This window comes from Dermacentor albipictus, chromosome 8, assembly GCF_038994185.2.
Source record: "Dermacentor albipictus isolate Rhodes 1998 colony chromosome 8, USDA_Dalb.pri_finalv2, whole genome shotgun sequence".
NCBI lineage: Eukaryota > Metazoa > Arthropoda > Arachnida > Ixodida > Ixodidae > Dermacentor > Dermacentor albipictus.
The window spans coordinates 73,466,303-73,485,541 of record NC_091828.1 but is presented as its reverse complement, the minus strand read 5'-3'; the positions used below and the strand labels follow the sequence as shown (position 1 = coordinate 73,485,541).

The 19,239-nt window shown below is 44.2% G+C and overlaps 1 protein-coding gene across 1 annotated transcript in view; it reads left to right on the top strand.

Annotated features, from left to right (window-relative positions):
* Nucleotides 1–2,119: 2,119 nt before the first annotated feature.
* Nucleotides 2,120–19,239, top strand: part of LOC135921660 (collagen alpha-1(III) chain-like) — a 67,592-nt gene continuing 50,472 nt past the window's right edge. Inside the window, exons 1-8 of the mRNA XM_065455953.2 lie at nucleotides 2,120–2,219; nucleotides 3,353–3,515; nucleotides 4,683–4,733; nucleotides 8,198–8,217; nucleotides 9,556–9,740; nucleotides 10,545–10,651; nucleotides 18,017–18,412; nucleotides 18,961–19,140. Coding sequence (XP_065312025.2) covers nucleotides 3,359–3,515; nucleotides 4,683–4,733; nucleotides 8,198–8,217; nucleotides 9,556–9,740; nucleotides 10,545–10,651; nucleotides 18,017–18,412; nucleotides 18,961–19,140 — 1,096 coding nt within the window. The 5' untranslated portion in view covers nucleotides 2,120–2,219; nucleotides 3,353–3,358. The remainder of the gene's footprint in view (nucleotides 2,220–3,352; nucleotides 3,516–4,682; nucleotides 4,734–8,197; nucleotides 8,218–9,555; nucleotides 9,741–10,544; nucleotides 10,652–18,016; nucleotides 18,413–18,960; nucleotides 19,141–19,239) is intronic.

Genomic DNA, 19,239 nt, shown 5'->3' with positions numbered 1-19,239 from the left:
TAGATAGATAGATAGATAGATAGATAGATAGATAGATAGATAGATAGATAGATAGATAGATAGATAGATAGATTTACAGTGAGTGCACTGAAAGTGCGTGAAATACTAACACTGATAACCGAAATAAACAAATATGCCAGCTCGCAAACTGGTTCGTATCCCGGAAGCAGTTAAGAAAACGGCTCAGCGCAGCGCACTTTATCCTCCGAATCTGAGCTTCATCAAGTGGAGGCAGAGATGAACAGCACTTGATGTTTCGGTATGAATGTCAGCCGAAGAAATTATTTATACGTATGTACAGCAGGCTTACGCACATCAGTCATTTCAGGCAGTGCTTCCGCGAGGAAGCACTGCCTTGTGTACAAGCCTTCATTCCTGCACTCTCGCCCAGGACAGGATTTCGTGACATGTACGCCTAACGCCATCTTTAGGCGGCGGCTGGGCGCCCCATTGTAAACGAATGGAGAACAGAAGAACAAAATTAGCTATCGAGAATGACGCGTGGTTAGAGGTACTAGATAATCACTGGGACATTCTGGTCGAGTGCCAGTCGCACGGCGCCAAGGAGGTAGGTTATGAGGATAGTTGAGTATCTTACAGTAGAGTATATAATCAGACTTCATTTGTCTCTGTTGTGAAATATTCAAATATTTTGGCATTCGAATCTTGAACTACCTATGCTGCAACGTACACAGAAAAAACGTGATATTGCAATTGGTCAAATAATATCGCGCGCGCGACACTCTCGTAAGCTTGACTATATCCAGAGTAACCAATGCGACATGTGGCTTGAATCGCCGCGCAAGTTTAATTATGCTTTCAAGACTTCTGTACGCCTTGCACGCTTAACGTGCAGGTGTAAATATGCTTTGAGAATGATTGAATAACAATGTCCCTCAAGGAAATCTATTCGATGACACAGAAGAATCCTTCTTCGCTTGGTTACAAGTTGTTGCCGCCAAACATCTGCAAAAATGAATGGAACTGACTACAGCGTGGAGCCCAGCACTACAGCCATAATAGTATATTGAGGGTAGCAGCAGCCGATGCACAACCTTTGTAAAAGCCAAGGATTCCGCCTAATTTCAAACAGCCGCGGAAAAGCGTCGGGCTCGGAAGTGTGGTGTCGTGGGTTCGAATCTCGTTGTGGTAACTTTTTTTCATGTTGCTGCATATTTTCTTCTCATCAACCTACTGCTGATCTTGTTCTTTTATCCTATGCTTCACCATCACACCTGACACGCAGGGCTTCTGCCATGGGGAGGGAAGCTACCCGTCGCAAAGTCCAGGGAGAGGGGGGGGGGGGGGCTTGGGTAGACGCCGCTTTAGCTGCCGCAGATGGGTGAATAATGACGCGTTGTTGCTTTCTTACTGCGCTCTCCCAGCGAGACGGGCCCCCAGATCTGACTAGCAAGAGTCCATACACATAACGTGTGATGGAATAAAAAGGGGGTCCCCTTCAATTTAGCAGTGAAGGGGCCCATCGAAATACTGTATAGACAGTTTTGACGGGCCCCCTCCCTGTCGTGAGTGCCAAAAGGAATATTTGCTTTGCTTTGCTTTCCTCCGAGAGTGGCTCAGACCCACTACAAGGGATTGGCCAAAAATTGGGTGATTTAAGAAAAAGATTACCGGAGTCTGAAAGGAATGACTATCGAGAAATGTTGAATGGCTAAAAAAATGAAAAGGAATGATATTCCTGAATCTCGTCATCTTTCATTCGGTTCGTTGGTTTTGGGCTGTAAGTATTAAGATATTTGTCTTGCAGGTCTCTCGAGAAAGCAAATGCAGCAGATTTAAAGGTAACTACTTTGCTTGTGAAGTTCAAGCTAATATTACTTTTATAGCTACCCTAGCAATCACATTAGCTGTCTTCGTGAAGAATATCCCACACGATACCCCATAATTCGGAAAACGGTATAAAGAAGAAATACTTTCATATGCGTCGTCAGTACTATTAATATTCATCTTAATAATTCTTCTTCGGCTTTACTAAACCATTTTTTTTAGTTTTGTTTCTACAACTGCCCAATTGACAACCTACCTCCGCAGGTGGTTTGTGCTTTATCACCTAGGATCTACCAATCAACCAATCGGTAAAAGAAGACGAAACAGATTCTCAAGCTGTTGGCCAAAAGAATGCCGTCGCTTCGGAAGTGACCAGCCGAAACGAAGAAAATAGTTTTGGATTTGTGGACTCCTGCAGCCGAAAACTGTGGGTGAGTGAAGTGCAAAACAAATGTTCGCGTTGCTTTTGGCTGCCGAGCTACTTATATAGCGAACTATTGCGACCCCTAGTCTCATTCCCTATACCCATTCAGGACTAGAACCGTACCCAACATTTCTAATAGACTAATGGTGGTCAGGGAATGCTTACTTTATATAGCTACAGATATGTTCTCTATATTGCTACGCTAGAAAAACTATCTACGGCAATACCGGAGACAGCCCAGCCACGCTCTGCTTATTTGTTGTCGTCGGAGCGGTAGACGCACTATTTGTTCTTCGCTACAGCGTCTCGATATAACAGGGCGGAAGGTGGGAACAACTCGCGTGCGGAGACATCTAAACGTCTAGCGGCAAATTGCGTAAAAGCTAGGACGGAAATGTTTCTTATTCTATTTCGAGATCCTAAAGGCGCTTAGCCTTCGCTTGGCGTTAGCATGCTCTATGGGCGCTTGCTTTGTCCATGCCATTCGCGGGCCATGCACCGTTTCAATGTGTTCACGTCGAACACTCCTAGTGAGTATACAAAGTCAATTTCGTTTCAGAACATGACAGAACAAGATACAACAACCAAATTACTAGCGTTTTTCTTGAAAGCACCATGTACTTAATAAACTGCGCTAAGACTAACTTGCCAGGAACTTCGCAAAAAAGCGTATTGACGTACAAGGTGATGAGCCATGAAACGAGAAGTGGTAGGTGTTACTTTGAAATATTGATGAAGGCACTAAGAATTGGAGTGGAAACGAGCTTAGCTGATGCTTTCTTGAGGACAAGAAAACGAAGTTTAATTGGGAAGGTTCAGTGTGTGGAAGAAATAGATGATGTTGCATTACCATAAACAAAAATTAGGTCGATGGGGCAGATGAGTAGAAAGCGCTTGATGAGATTAAGGAATTGGCAAACAAAATATACAATTTGCTTATACAGAAAACGCCTTGGTAGCAATGGCCGCTAGATGAGGCATTTTTGTTTAGCGCAAGCTAGACCTGCAAAAAATGATGTAAATAATGCCTTGGAAAACATTGCAGACAATCCTTACTGTACTGTGACTCGAGCAGTACAATCAAACACCTTGCCGTAATACAGCTACAACGTGATGCTTACGTTCCTTCCTTACATACAGCCTCTGATGATGAGCCATATATGTTCGCGTATGGATGCATCCATGGCATTGCCTAGCGGAAACAACTATGGCTTGTTGGCATGCTTAGTCCACACATGGTCTAAATGGTGGAGGATTGAGCCTGCAGCGCCCAGCCAATTTCTACGAGATTTGCGGACAACCTGTGAGTTGCAGTAAAAAAGCTGAACTTAGTAGCATGTAAACCATATTGACCACAAATAAAGACGGGGACATAGGGAGAGAGCACATAAACAGCACGGGCGGCAGGGTCCCCTGACTCGATGGTAACGCCAGCGGTGGAAACCCTCCTGTAGAAGGTAAACGGATCTAGGAGCAAAGCAAGGTTGAGGACGACTACTATGGCCGTAAGGCCTGAAGTGGTGCCGTATATTCAAAGGGTCGCTCACAACCTAAGGAAGGTGGCAGGCATGTTTGGAGTCCCCCTTGTCTTTTCAGCTCCTTTTAAGATGGCGCGGCTCTGCCCCCGCACCTCCCGTGATCCTAAAGGAAGGCAAGGTTGTGGCAAGAACCACACCAAGCCGTATGCAAAATGCAATGTAGGAGTTGTGTACGAAATCCCCCTGGCTTGTGGCCAGTCCTACATAGGGCAGACTGGACGGTGCCTGAATGAGCGAGCCAGGAAACATGAACAAAAGGTAACGAAAGATGAATTGGCGCACTTACCTGCGCACTGCAATGCCTGCCGCTGTGCACTTCTTTTTGAGGAGATAAAGATTCTGGGGAGAAGCCATGACCTACACGTGAACTGATGGAGGCTTATCAAATAAAAAAGAAAGGCCAGGACTGTGTTAGCGATACCTCCATTAGGTTGTTTCAATCGGAAATAGATTTTTTTTGATAAACTGGTTGCCACGCTAAGCTGATGTGTGTTCTTGTTTGCTGCGACCTGCGCATGTTCTATTTGCCTATTATGCCCACGGGCTGCTGTGAATAAAACAGCTGAAAGTTACCGCCCGTGCTGTTTGTGTTCTCTCCCTATGTCCCCGTCTTCATTTGCGGTGAATATGATATGCAGTAAATACTAACTAGGCCAAAGTGAAGTTCTTCTTTGTAGCAAGGGACTTGGGTGCTTTCTAGTCTTGCTAGTCTTGACTTTGCAAGAAGTAATACAGTTTAGGTTGTGTCATACCACGGCGATATTTTAAATTTTTGCTCTATCTAGATAAACCACTGACTATTGAATGTGCTGACATGACTTGATTTCATTCTGTCTGCGCTTCTCTACGAATTTCCTTACGCCAGACATTACTTTTTAAGTGAGAAAAGTTTGTAGTCTTGTAGACGAGCCCTTGCTCTCTGCTGTCCACAGATTCACTACCGACTGCTATGAAGTACACTACTTCAACTGACCAAACCTCGAGTAAGTTCAGCCAAGCTGTAAATCATCTGCTTTTTACGATGCGTTTGATGGCCTGAGTATGCAAATGGCTGTGCTCCATGATGAAGTATGTTAGTTCACACAGACGACTGATTCTGCGAATGCTTCAATGTTCTGGTCTGCAGATATTATTCCTCTTCAATACCAGTGCATTGCCGTGCGACGAACAACTGAAGACCTTCAGTGGCAAACCTAACGATATAGCAGCAAAACTAAGGAATCCTGTAACAGCCCGGAATCGCTTACAGGATTGTAAATAAATAAATAAATAAATAAACATAGGCTTGTGTAACATTATGTAATAAAGTATAATATTCTATAGACTGGCAAGGAAGACTGTTGCTGGTTCACATTTACTGGCGTAAAGCTCTGCAACAGTAGATCGATTAAGGCAAGCACCTACATAGGGCGCTGGTTATGCGTTAATTAGGCGGAAAGCATTCTTTGAGGATGATAATCTATGTTGATGCGATTGACATTCACGTGGTGGTGCATATGGCATTTAATGACAGAAAAGTCATTATTATTTATAGTTTGAACAACTATGCTGATGCTATGCAATTATGGAATACAAGTTGTCGTTTAGTGCACATACTTAGTGATCCATGTTGCGTACTAGACCCGACAGCAGGCTGCAGCATATCTATTGGGATACATACTCAATGCTCCATGCCTCAACACAAGCTATATGGTCGAAAACAGACGTGGAAAAAAAATCACCTTTACATGTTCGCCTTTTTTTCAGCCTGGCAGAACAGCATCCAGCACATACCTAGTGCCACAAGTTAGCAGACAACTTGGCTCACTGGGAAAAGATAGATAGATAGATAGATAGGTAGATAGATAGATAAATAGATAGATAGATAGATAGACAGACAGACAGATAGATAAACGGATAGATAGATAGATAGATAGATAGATAGATAGATAGATAGATAGATAGATAGATAGATAGATAGATAGATAGATAGATAGATAGATAGATAGATAGATAGATAGATAGATAGATAGATAGATAGATAGATAGATAGATACAGAAGTCACACAGACAGACAGACACACAGACAGACACACAGACAGAAAGAGAGACACACAGACAGACATACAGACAGAAAGAGAGACAGACAGACAGACAGACAGACAGACAGACAGACAGAGACAGACAGAGACAGACAGAGACAGAGACAGACAGACAGACAGACAGATAGATAGATAGATAGATAGATAGATAGATAGATAGATAGATAGATAGATAGATAGATAGATAGATAGATAGATAGATAGATAGATAGATACAGAAGTCACACAAACAGACAGACACACAGACAGACATACAGACAGAGAGAGAGACAGACAGACAGACAGACAGACAGACAGAGACAGACAGACAGACAGACAGACAGACAGACAGACAGACAGACAGACAGACAGACAGACAGACAGACAGATAGATAGATAGATAGATAGATAGATAGATAGATAGATAGATAGATAGATAGATAGATAGATAGATAGATAGATAGACAGACAGACAGACAGACAGACAGACAGACAGACAGACAGACAGACAGACAGACAGACAGACAGACAGATAGATAGATAGATAGATAGATAGATAGATAGATAGATAGATAGATAGATAAACAGACAGACAGACAGAGAGACAGAAAGACAGATAGATAGATAGATAGATAGATAGATAGATAGATAGATAGATAGATAGATAGATAGATAGATAGATAGATAGATAGATAGATAGATAGATAGATAGATAGATAGATAGATAGATAGATAGATAGATGTAGTTTTTGAAGTAGGCTGCGACTGCGAATCGTAATAACATTTGTATAGGAGTACAAAGAAGTTGTTTCTTCTGTGGCAGTAGCTACAATGTAATGAGTATTAGTTTTCCGACAGCCTTAAGAATGAATGGATACAATAATTCCATTCTACCGTTACCACCACCACCAGATAGGAACTCCGCAGCACAAAAATTAAAGCAAGAAAAGTACACTTGTTATTCTAGCTGAGCTAGGAAAGTTGAGAGGAATTGTGTATTTGATACTCAGTATATGCAACCTGTGAACAATAAATACGGTGAGCAAGTCATTTATGACTTATTTGCAGGATACGATAACATAAGCATTCCCATACAGCGCTTCTGTAGACTCCGTGAACTTTTCAACAGTCATATCGACGACCTTTGGTCGATTGTTGTTGATAATACTCAGTTTTTCTGCCGTTGAACGACGTCACAGGGATATGTGCCAATTGTGCGTCTTTCCCGCAGCCCCGATCATCACGGAACCACTTGTACCACTGGTACACATATATATATTTTTTTGATGAAGCACTATTTCCCTACATCTGATGCAACACGTCCTTGACGTTTTCACAAGTCTGAAGCACGTGCGTCTTTGCGTTGCTCTATTATAGCCGTAACAGCGTCCCCGCAGTACACCATACTGCACGTCTGCACATCTGGACAACTTGGAGTCTGGACAACTACACAGCTTCGCAAATGATGACTGACAGACCTTGTACTTCTCTGACCCGACAATCAACCAGTGCCAATTACACCACGCGCCAGTAACTCATTCACCGTATTCATCGATCCCAGTTGCCCTTCAAAATGCATTTCACAGGTCCTTTTCGCCCTCCGTGATAATGCAGCGGGTTGCATAAAAGTAATGTTAATTTTCAGGAAAGCCGACGATAATGTTTTACTACTTTTATACAGTTTGGCATGTATGTGACTGTGTACCCTTGATAAATGTTTTACGTAGTCGACCCCTATCTTTTATAGAACGGAATTGAATGTAATGTGTAAGGCAATGTAAAAGTGGTCCCGTGAGGTTATCGCCAGGGACCTCCATCATAGCGCCATTGCGCGCGAAGATAGCATCGACTCGCATACCCATTACAACAGTACCTGAGGTAGCACCTCGTAATGTATTAGTAACAGAACACTTCCTTTTGTGAAATTTCGCAACATTGCTTGCCTGTGGCAGATAAGGTTGCTGACTAGGTTCCTTAGGAAGCCATTCAGTGCGGAAGTTTCGAACGAATAAAATCATGTGCGACCACTGTGAATAGGTAGGGTTCCTACGAAACACCACCGATTAACGCTTTTTAATAAAGCTGTGAAACCCACATTAAGTCTCACGCGGCCAGCCCTAATTTGTGGCATGTGATCAGCTTGCGTTGCCCAGAAAGCCTGCATGTGTATTTGGAGAGATGGTTTAAAGCTTCTCAATTGAAAAAAAAAACAAAAAACATTTCAACACATTGAATGTAGTGACGTGTATTGTGTGCAATTTTCTAGTATTTACAGAGATACCACATAGAGTAATGCTAGCTTTGTATTATACTGTGCATGAAGAATCCGGAAAAAATATTTCATTCTAGGTTAACATTGTGTAACAGTATTATCTTGATCTTTTCAGGCACGTCGACGAAGCAGTATGTAAGCATTGCCGCTCAAGCTAAAGTTATGCTTTTTGATTTCCTTTCATCGGTGTGAAAAGCGGCTACAATAACTTTCTGTTCGCTTAATATGAGCCATACGCACAAGAAAAGAGTTGCGTGGCCTTTCTTTTGTGTAATAAGTACATGGCTGTAACCAACAGCCTTCTCGGACACTCGTGGGATACTTATATTTCGCTGAGTTGCGATCGCGTGCGGATGTACTGACGGGACATCAGCCGCTAAAAAAGAGCTGAAGTGCGGGCTGCGCTTTTTGTTGATTTATTCGTCGTTTTGACAAAGAAAATACTAGTGAGTTAGTTGTTAGCATAGAAGGGAGGCTTTGTTTTGTGCCATTTCTTGATTATGGTACAGGTCTGCTTATTGCCCCTAACGTTTGCCAATGTTAGTATTCGATGCATGGATGAATAAACATTATTTATTTAAAGAAGTGAAATATTGTAATTGATACGATATTCTTTGCACTTTATTACCAAAATTCTACGTAACGAGTTACAGGTGATGTTGCTTGTAATCAATTGCGTTTGTTTAGTACTTTATAATTCGCTATGTTTCCTCGGCAACGCTCAGTGCAATTAAATTACTGTTTCAGTAACCAATTACACGTAACCTGTTACATGTTGGACTATACAAGCTATAACAGGTGATGCAGCTTTTAGCACTTACATGTGGTTGAAACCACAGTGGAATGGCAGTCACCTGCGATTCACATTGTTCGAAAGGATGAAAAGAAGGATGGGTTGCGCACTTCTAATAATCGATGCCATGTGGCCATGCCTCGATCACCTGAATATGGCAGGCTTTCAGATTTGCGCAGCTTTTTGGAAGTCCGAGCACAGAGCTTTTGTCTTATAATAAATGTGTCTCTCCTCTGGAAGCATTGGTAAACGGCTTTCACAGGAGGTAAGAGCGGCTGCCCAATTATTCTTCGCATTGTATGGTCTGACTTCTCATATACAAAACAAAGTTTGTTGCCGTATATGCTTTCTGTCTAATACGTGACTCATACGATGTGTTCAGAAAGAAACCGAACTTGCTGTTTCCGAATTCTGATTGATTTTCAATAGGAAGCTGTGGACGTGGAAATGAAATAGGTAATTATTTATGGCGCGTAACTTTGCATTCGGCGCCACCGATCAATTTGACCACATATTTTTCATTACGCACCCTTGAAAATATAGACGAGTATTTTTCGAAGTTAGTGTCCTCTTAAGAGATGCTGACACCAAAAGCTATCGATTTGAACGGGCACTCTGACTTCTTACTTCAAAGCGCAATAGCTACTGAGCAACTGGGGCACTACACATGAATTTTGCAGGGCAGTGAGTCTAGTACCGGCCCGAGCACGACCCGGTCCAGCATCGCTACCACAAGCTCTGGCACAGAAGCGTCTTCGTATAAGACATCGTCAACGGTACCTACACCGATTATCAGGTCGACTCGCCGTATTCTGCCAGAAGCGGAGACTCCAGGTAGCGAATTATTATGGGCTGCCGATGCATAGTAAGTCTGCAATATTAACAGATTTATTCACGGGCGTGCTTCATCAGCACATATTGTAAAAAGAAACGCTCTCACCCTCGAATTCTTTGTAGCAGAAATTTCCCGCTAATCCTGGTACTTGACATCCTATTAGTGAAGGTGGGTGTTCCATGGCGAACAGCACTCACGAACGAGACGCTTTGTGAACGACTGCCCATGGGGCAGAAATGACAAAGTAGCACGCAACCCTAAACGGGAGAACGGTTGGCCAAATTCACAAAGTTTTTCGTTTTTAAGTACGGCTTACTGTTGACATGCTACCTCCGTTAGTATGTTCGACATTATGACTTGCTAGACTCTTCTCTTACAGAAATTTCAGCGCAAGAACTTTGTCTCTTAATATGAGCCACGGCGTACTAAACATGCCCGCATTTTGTTTTAGTTTTAGTTTGTGGCTTTGCTCTAAACTTTGTTGTACAATGAATTTTGCCTTCGAAACATAGTGGTGGCGTTTTGAGTGGTACTTTAGTAAGCTCAGTAGAGCAGACAAACTTCAGGGATAGTGCGCAGCCACTTGGTGACGGATCTTGGAGGCCACGCTCCACAGAAAGCGCGAGCTCGGCTTTGATAGATGCTTAAACGCGGTGCCTTTGGCGTTTTTCCGACTCTGCAATCACTTGCGGCTCGTGTAGCCTCCAAGAGCGTAGCCATGAAGTTCTCTTTATCCTACTCACCGGCAACCACCTTTGAGACATACGTCTCAAAGGTGGTTTCTTTCATACGTCTTTCATACGTCTCTTTCCATACGTTGAAAACTTTGCGCAGCGTTTACGACGAGGCCGGCGACCATATGGCTCTTTGCTTGCTTGCCGGCTGCTTTCTGGCAACCCTGGTGGTGGCAGGAGGCATCGTGTTCTACATCGTATATTTAGGTAAGTAAATTTGGAAGGAAGTAAAGTTAGCAGCCTGTCCATGTCCAGGAATTTTGAACACTGCCCCTTCGGTATCTTGTGCAACTTCAGTAAAATGCGCCTGCTCAACCCAATGGGCATACTTTTTAAGAAGTTATATTAAAAGAACTGCCGATCTTTGACAAGTCTCACATGCCAGCGGTGAGACGGTACTCCTTTCAACAACACGTGCATTCACAGCACCTAGTGGCAACGTTCGTGCTGCGTAACGGCCGGGTACTTGCCAGGGAGTGAGGCTGGTGTCACATGGCAGGAACAAATCGTTTTCTGCCCTACCGGCAGATGGCAAATTTACTTGATAGATCGGGACGTATATTAGGCCACAAATGTATAGGAGCTGGAGTCTGTTTAAATGTACAGGTTGCCGAAAGCAGGCAGTGCGGCAGAGAGAATGATTATGCGTCTGCGCGCCTTGTCCTTGGGTACAGGTGCACTCGTGTCCGCGAGCGCGTTTCACGCGCGACTGCGCATACATATGCGCGTGAAAAAGACAAAGTACACGTGTCTATATATATTGCAATAACACTCCCCGCAATTTTCTTCGTCATCAATAATGATGAATATAGCTAAGAAGTTTTTTTCATTATCAACAATGACACATCAATCTGTGGTACTGCCATGAGTATAGTGCAGACTAAAATGTGGGACGATACCTAATATCGCTGAGCAAAAAAACAAAAGATAGACCTTGCGACGCTCTTCCAACTCCCCTGACTCAAGGAGTTACGTGATCGAGGGCGGTGTGCAGTCACATCGCTCCTATATCACCCTCAAACTGCATAGGAAGGCTCTGTCTTGCATCAATTTCAACTGCATGTAGAATCGCTCTTCAATCTTTTTGACTTGCTGTCCTAGTACGATGGGAATATAGTTATTTGTTTCGTGCGTTGGGTTGTCTTCTAGTTGCATTATGTTACGGCATGTGTTCGCGTTACCATTTCGCATTCACGTATCGTATTAAGAATCTTGAAATGTATGTGCTAAATGAAAGATGAGCTTCTTGTTCTTGTGCTTAAACAGTCGGTATCTTTGTATGTACTTTTCAGATGACTTCCCATGTTATTGTATTGCTTTACTGTTAATTTCTACACATGTGACGTGCGAAACCGCTTCCATGCACGTGAACCCTCAAGCACACTCAAGTTGTTTTCAGCTGCTTTTCGGATTATGTTGAAAATTAAGGAATTTATTTACGCCCTGCAATGAATAAATAAATGGAGTGATTGATTTCAATATTTGTTTGTAAAAAGGGTGCTACATGTATACAGAAGTAGAGCTTATTGTCCTTCGCTATAATTGTGGGACATGGTGACGCACTTGCGAAAACGCGTAGAGGTCTCGCATACTTTAAGCGAAGGCAGCCTGTCGAATGCCGTTGATTTCAGCATCCTCAGGCCTATGTGGCCGTCCCACGTCTTTGATGCTGTCCCGATAATCACAGAAGCGCTTGCATCATTCGTACATACGTTTTTTTTATACTAAGCACTCTTTCCATACTCCTGATGCGGCAAGAAGTTACATTCCGTTGACGTTCGCACAAGTTTGAAGCAAAAATTTCCGTTTGTATGGTTGCACCATTTCACCCGCAACAGCGTCATTACAGTGCACTTCACTGCACCTCTGCGCTTCTGGCCAGCCACGCGGCTACACAAACATTAAATGACACAGCTGTGACTCTACTGACCTAATCTTGAAACAGTAGTAACAGCTATACGGCATGCCAGCAATTCAATTGCCCTCTTTCTTGATCACAGGTTGTGGATTGTTTCCGTGCCCCTCATATCTCTGTACAGCTTATATACCAAATGTTTGAGCTGGCCCAAGTAATTCAGAGCACTGTGAGATGGCAATAGAAAGAGGTTTATCCTCAGCTGCACTGTATGCGTGTCAATATAGGCATTAGGAAACTGTGACATAGTCAGTCATTAGCTCTTCAAGAAAAGTAATAGCGCAACACTATTGTTTTGCTCTAATATTGTGTGATAATGTGACTAGTGTTCTTCAGAAAACGTATTAAAGCTAAAGAATACTATTTTGTAGTTATTGAGAATGGCAAGAAATCGCGCGGGGTGTTTATACAATTTATATTGTGATTAACCGCACACCAAGCATCTCGACGCGCTCGTTTCCATATATATATATATATATATATATATATATATATATATATATATAAACGAGAAGAAAGGGGGTTAACCGAGGGTAACGATTTGATTAGTCATAGCATAAGAAGCCAACAAACGTTGGCACCAAGGACAACATAGGGGAATTACTTGTGCCTAATAAATGAAATAATGAAACGAAGAATTAGTGGAAGATAAAGTGGATGAAAAAACAACTTGCCGCAGGTGGGAACCGAACCCACAACCTTCGCATTTCGCGTGCGATGCTCTACCAATTGAGCTACCGCGGCGCTGTTTTCCCATCCACTTTCTCGGGTATTTATGTGTCCTAGTAGAACCCTGGGAGTGTATATATATATGTATATATATATACATATATATATATATATATTTATATGTATGTATATATATATATATATATATATATATATATATATATATATATATATATATATATATTGGTCCATGAAGAAGACTAGTAACGCCTGATAAGGAAAACTGGCGGTAACTCCCTAAGAAAGTGGAGTTCGTCTTAAAAAATTATCTCGGTCTCCCCGTGTGGGTCAAGCAATGATAGCAATAGCAACATATGAGAATAATACACGCAGTGTAACACCCGCAGCTGTAGCGGCCGTATTAAATCAAGTACGCTTAAAGGGGCATGACACGGTCACCCAACATTTTGCGGTTTTCACCGAGAAAGTGTACTAGAGCGTTTATTATGGCTCAACACGCGGAAAAACTGGGCGGTAAAAGCACACTCAGGTCCCAACTATCACCTAGAACTCGCCAGCTGTTTGGCCCGTCCTCCGGCATCCACCGCCATATTGCCAAGTCATGTGTGAGGTCATGTGCTACACCCAACCGAACCATTGTCTCCTAGAAAATCAGCCATCGAACCACGTGAAGTTGTAGCATAGCTGCCGTTTGTTGCCGTAATTGCTCAAGATAGCGCTTGCGATGTCGTGTCCATCGCCAACTTCGAGTGATCAAGCAGGCGACGAAACTTTGAGCCGCAGGAGCTGCGATGACGCAACGCATTTTGACTTCGACCTCATTACCATCAGCTCAGTGACGAAACATGGCCTCGGAGATCCGCGCACACGACATCTATGGACAAGGCCAGCGCGCGCAGATCTTGCAGGGCATGTCGAAGACACCCTAGTAAACGTAATCAATATAAGATGGCGACACTGGTGTTGCGCGAAGTGCTGCTGATGCCTTTTCGCACTGTCATTTCATGCATGCAGCACTGCATAGCCAGCCGTTAACGCAAGACGAAGCCTGGTGTTGCTTCCCACAATGAAAATTGTTATGCGCGTCGATATTTTGCTGGCATGCATTCCATGCACGCCTGATTCTCAGATCAGTACTCAACAAAACAATTTTGTTAAGCTACCGCGTGTTCCCACCAATTATTTCTTTTTGCCGTTTACACCCGTTGGGGCTTATCTTCTCCCCAAACAATAATCGTCATCTGCCTTGCTTGCGTTTCCTCTGTCGGAATCTCGATGCTCTTTACTTTCCCGTCGAGAATGCTGTGCGCAAGGCATTCATGACTAGGAAGTACCAGGCTTGCAGCGTCAAAGAAAGGAGACGCGGGCAATACAGATGATGATTGTTATTTCGGGACAAAATACCACACGAAGGGTGTAAACATTTTTTGGTGTCTACACTCTAAAAAAAGTTTACACCCTTTGGGGTGTATGTTTGCCACACAACAATAATCGTGATCTGCCTTGCTTGCGTTTACTTTCTTGATAACGCAGCGCCCGCTACTTTTCTGCCGGCAATGCTATATCATGCTGATAATGCGCATGCCGTTCGTTGCTGGGAAGTAGCGGGGTCGCAGCGTTACAGAAAGGAAATGCGGACAAGACGGATGAGGTTAATCGTTGTGTGGCAAGATACGATACGACTCAAAGGGTGTAAACGTTTCTAGAGCATAGCTGCGTGCAGCATATGCAAACAAATGCCCGCGCACATGTGTGCGCGACGCAAGGAACTAGCGTGATGTACGCTTTGGCTGTACCTTGAACTTACTTTACTGCACACGATATTAGCAAAGGAGACAAATAGCAAGGCTTACGTTTGGCCGGGGCACTGCCTTCCGGATGGATCGGTGCGCGAACACGGTCGGCATCGGGCCTGGCCGTAGCCTCAGTTTTGTCCCGGGTATTCCGAACTCGGCAAGCAGGCGCAAGTCGCCGCTGTCGCTGTCTGGCGTGAAGTGTTCCGAGAACAAAACACAATCGTCAGATGAACGCCAGTCCTTCTTGCCGACATTCATCTCCCAAGGCTTACGCTTGACGGGCTCCATGGGGAAGCTGAAGTACGATACGGATCACTCTTGGCTCCGTTCGCTCCGCCACCCCGCAGCGCTACATAGGCGCCGTGGTGGCATTGGTTGAGCCGCTGCAAGTTGAACAAATCCAATGGCAAGCTGAACAAATCAGAATTCGTCCGCATGCGCGCGCAGCTAAAACACCGATTCTTCGCCGGAATACACATGTTCGCTCGGCAAGCATGCAGCTTGTGTCGACCAGGCTCGCAAGCGTGCTGTGTTGCTGGACTGTTACGTCCCCCCCTACCCCCCGTTCGATTGTAATATAAAAATTTCAGTTACAAATGACGAGCTTGACCAAATACGCTAAAACTTCGGCAACGTGTTCTTGAACGCATAAGGATTACCACACTGTCACGGTGCGGCATTATTCGATTCGGTGAAGCACCGATCAACGGCCTACAAAAGGTCGTAGGAATAGGAATCGGCGAGGAAGACGGTTATTGGCGGCCACTCGGGCTAGCGGCAGAAAGAAGCCGAAGGCAGGTTTAGAGATTATAGGCTTTTTGTTTTGGCGGTGCGACCGTGACGCCTTGATGGCCTTTTGTGGGAATCCCTGTGTTTTATCTGCCCCGTGCGTGCGTGGAGAAGCTTTCTAAGAAGGCAGGGGTGCGAATACTCCAAAATATTTGGTGTCTCTATGCAATCCTGTGTCCACGAATAGCTGACAGTGTATGTGTGCCCACAGCGCCGTATAGCCGGCTGCCATCGTTTCTCCTGTGTTTGTGAACGAACAATAGAGGCCCCCCATGGACTCAAGGACGTGCGCCCCTAATAAATAGGGGCGCAGCCAGGACCTTGGGAGGAACCGAGATACAATTGGGTGATCTTGATTGGATCGTTACCAATACCTGGTGTTCCCCAACACAGGGAACTAGGCAAATGAGAAGTCATTTAAACGTAGGTTTCAGACCGAGCTAAGCAGTCTAGAAACTGAGCCTATATTCTGCTGAGCAGCGTCAGTGAGCTAGTGCCGTGCAGTATCGCAGGGCCACCTAGTCGCTTGTGAACTGCGAGTTACTGTCATAAGAGACGACAAACCAACGTCTGCACCAAAGCTCACGGTAGTTCCCCTCAAGTAGCTCAACCTGCTCGAGGGAAGATGTCACACCCAGACTCCTGGTAAACTCAGCGCAGCAATCGTAACCACAACAACGATATTGGCTTGCCAGCGTTCTTCTGGAAAGCACTGCCGTCAACTCCACGTTTTATGGACTTGCTGCAGCAGTCGGGCCGTGCGTATGCCACCAGGTGTTTCCTTTGAACCCCCTTTAGTTGACCGCCGTTAAGTGTGTTTTGTGCAATGTTAATTTCTACATTTACTGCTAACCTTTCGTTGTATTTCTGTTGTCTTCACCATTGATCTATATTAAATGCAAGTGTGTTAGTGTTCTTGTGTTTCTTTTAATTTGTTCGTCAGCCGATAAACATTTTTTTCTCCCTTTCTCCTGACTATGACTCCTTCGCTGTGTCCGCTTGAGTACGGAACAAGCAACCAGCTTGTATGCCCTTCGACGAATTCACGCCGGCGGCGAACGGGTGACAAGCCGTGACACACGCACTACGGATTGTGATCGAAAATTGGGTGTCATATCCCTTTTACGCTACGTGAAAACGAGCTGTTGGGCCAGGCGTCCTCCAGGGGGCTAGGGGGCCTTTGGGTAATTTCATTTATGGTTAATAATGAAAGCCAACACCTTTTTAGCGACTTTACAACCACTGTACCATTCTGGGTATGTTTCAAACCTATTTTCTTGCGCCGATCCCGGAGCTAGTGCACAGCTGCGCAAATAAAATATAATTTTCAGGTTTTATCTCTGTTATTGTTTCACACTTCTAATAGTTAGGTCTGAGAATATTTTAGATAAAAGGCATGCGCTATGGGTGTTTAGTCTTAGGAGACTTGTTTATGGGCTGCCATTACTGAGTATCTCAAGAATAATTTAGCCAAGAATGTGAGACCTGGTATGACCCACTTTAGTAATAGAATCGTGTGGCAATGTAACTGCTTAAACCGCATTTCATATAGCACGGGATTGGGTAAAGGCAACGAAGAAAGAAAACAAATTACGCAGAAACTTTTGAGACAGTTGGCTAAGTATCTACCCTACCTTTATCTCAACACTCATTGATCGGTATTAACCTCTTCGCAATCCAACCGATCCTTATCAACCTTTATCTGTCCTTATTTAAACTTTATCTGGCATGATTCGACCCTCATAAAATTTTATCACTCCTTATCTGACTTGATCCGACCCTTATCAAAACTTATCGATACTTATGAACGTTATCAGAATTGCTCCGAAGATTATAAGCCTTTATCGCTCTATAGTAGCTTATCCACCGGCGTCAAACCATTATCAACCGTTATAAGACCCACCTAACCCTCACCACACATTATCATCCTTATGAACTCATTGAGTGCTCATTGTCCCCACCAATATTCTTCCTTTCACTTTTATTGGTTCCGATATTAATTTCATTATAGCGAGCGATTCGCCTTACGTGACAGAGAGACGGACAGGGTTTCTTGATACGCATAGCAATTCTTACGCATATAAAAGGCAGGTATAAAGCACACATGTGCCTTAATATATACGGATCCTGACGCAGACTACGAAGGGAAAAATTCGCTTGAAGTGTCCGTATAATTTCTAACACAGTAAAAATTGTCAGCAATCAAGTATGAATTCGGATGCGTTCGCCAACATTAACGTCATAGGTTGCCAGCCGACAGATGCTTACATTCTTCTAGAGATCGCGACTTTATGAAATCAAATTATTGACAATGTCGGAGTTGTAAAAGCGTACGTTCAGACCATCATCTTAAAGCAACACGTTGCTATTTCGAACGCGCAGTCAGTGAAGCCATGCCCGCGGCGACTCACCGAACAACGCACACCACGATGAGGACATCCTTCACGACGCTTGCTACTACGAGCTCGACGACGGCTAGGAGCCAACCTCCAGTTTCCGGACCTCCGCAGCTGCCTACAAGAGCTAGAGTTCCCAGAACGCGCCCAGTTCCCTCGACAACGGACATTCCCTCGGTACCAAGTGTTCTCTTAACGCCAGGTGTTCCCGCGGTACCTGGTGTTCCCTCGATACCCGGAATTCCCTCTACGCCAGGCGTTGCCTCGGTACCAGGTGTTCCTTCGATGTCAGGCATTCCATTGACATCTGGCGTTCTCTCGACACCGGGCGTTTCCTCGACAGCAGGCGTTTCCTCGACAGCAGGCGTTTCCTCGACACCAGGTAATTCTTCGACGCCATTGTTTTCACAACTGCAAGTGCTCCTTTCACGAGCCCAAGAGCTCTCACAAGTTTAGACATTCAATAGTTAAAACCTAATAAAACGTTCCAGAGTATCTATATGTTTATTCATTTAAATTATCTGGCAGGTCCGAAGAAAGGGTATTGAGTAAAGGAAGTTTCATAAGTTCACAGGGTATAGAGAATATACATATATACATATCATACGAGAACTTTGGTAAAAATTACGCAATGAAGAATCAGGTGTGCACAAAGTCCAAAATCCTCAGAGCAACAATGTCTACGGATCCAGGATAGCAAAGCCTTCTGAGAGCACCACAGTACTACGAGATATACACAAGTGCTTTGACTTCAATAACTCTGCCTTTAATACAAAAGCTATGATTGATAAGTAAGCACCAATGCTTCTTCAGAAAGAATCATCGTTTGTTCAATACCAGGCGTTCCCTCGACATCGGGCGTTCCCTCGGTACCAGGTGTTCCCTTAACGCCAGGTGTTCCCTCGGTGCCTGGTTTTCCCTCGACCCCAGGCATTCCCTCTACGGCACGCATTCCCTCGCTACCACGTGTTCCCTCGATACCCGGCCTTCCGTCGACTCCAGGCGTTCCCTCGGTACCAGGTGTTCCCTCTACACCAGGCGTTCTCCCGACGCCGGCCGTTCCTTCGACGCCGGACGTTCCCTCAATACCGGGCGTTCCCTCGACACCAGGTAATCCTTCGACGGCACTGTTTTCACAACTGCAACTGTTCCTTTGACGATTTCAGGTGTCGTCAAAAGTTTAGGGATTTCATAGCCGCAACAAATAGA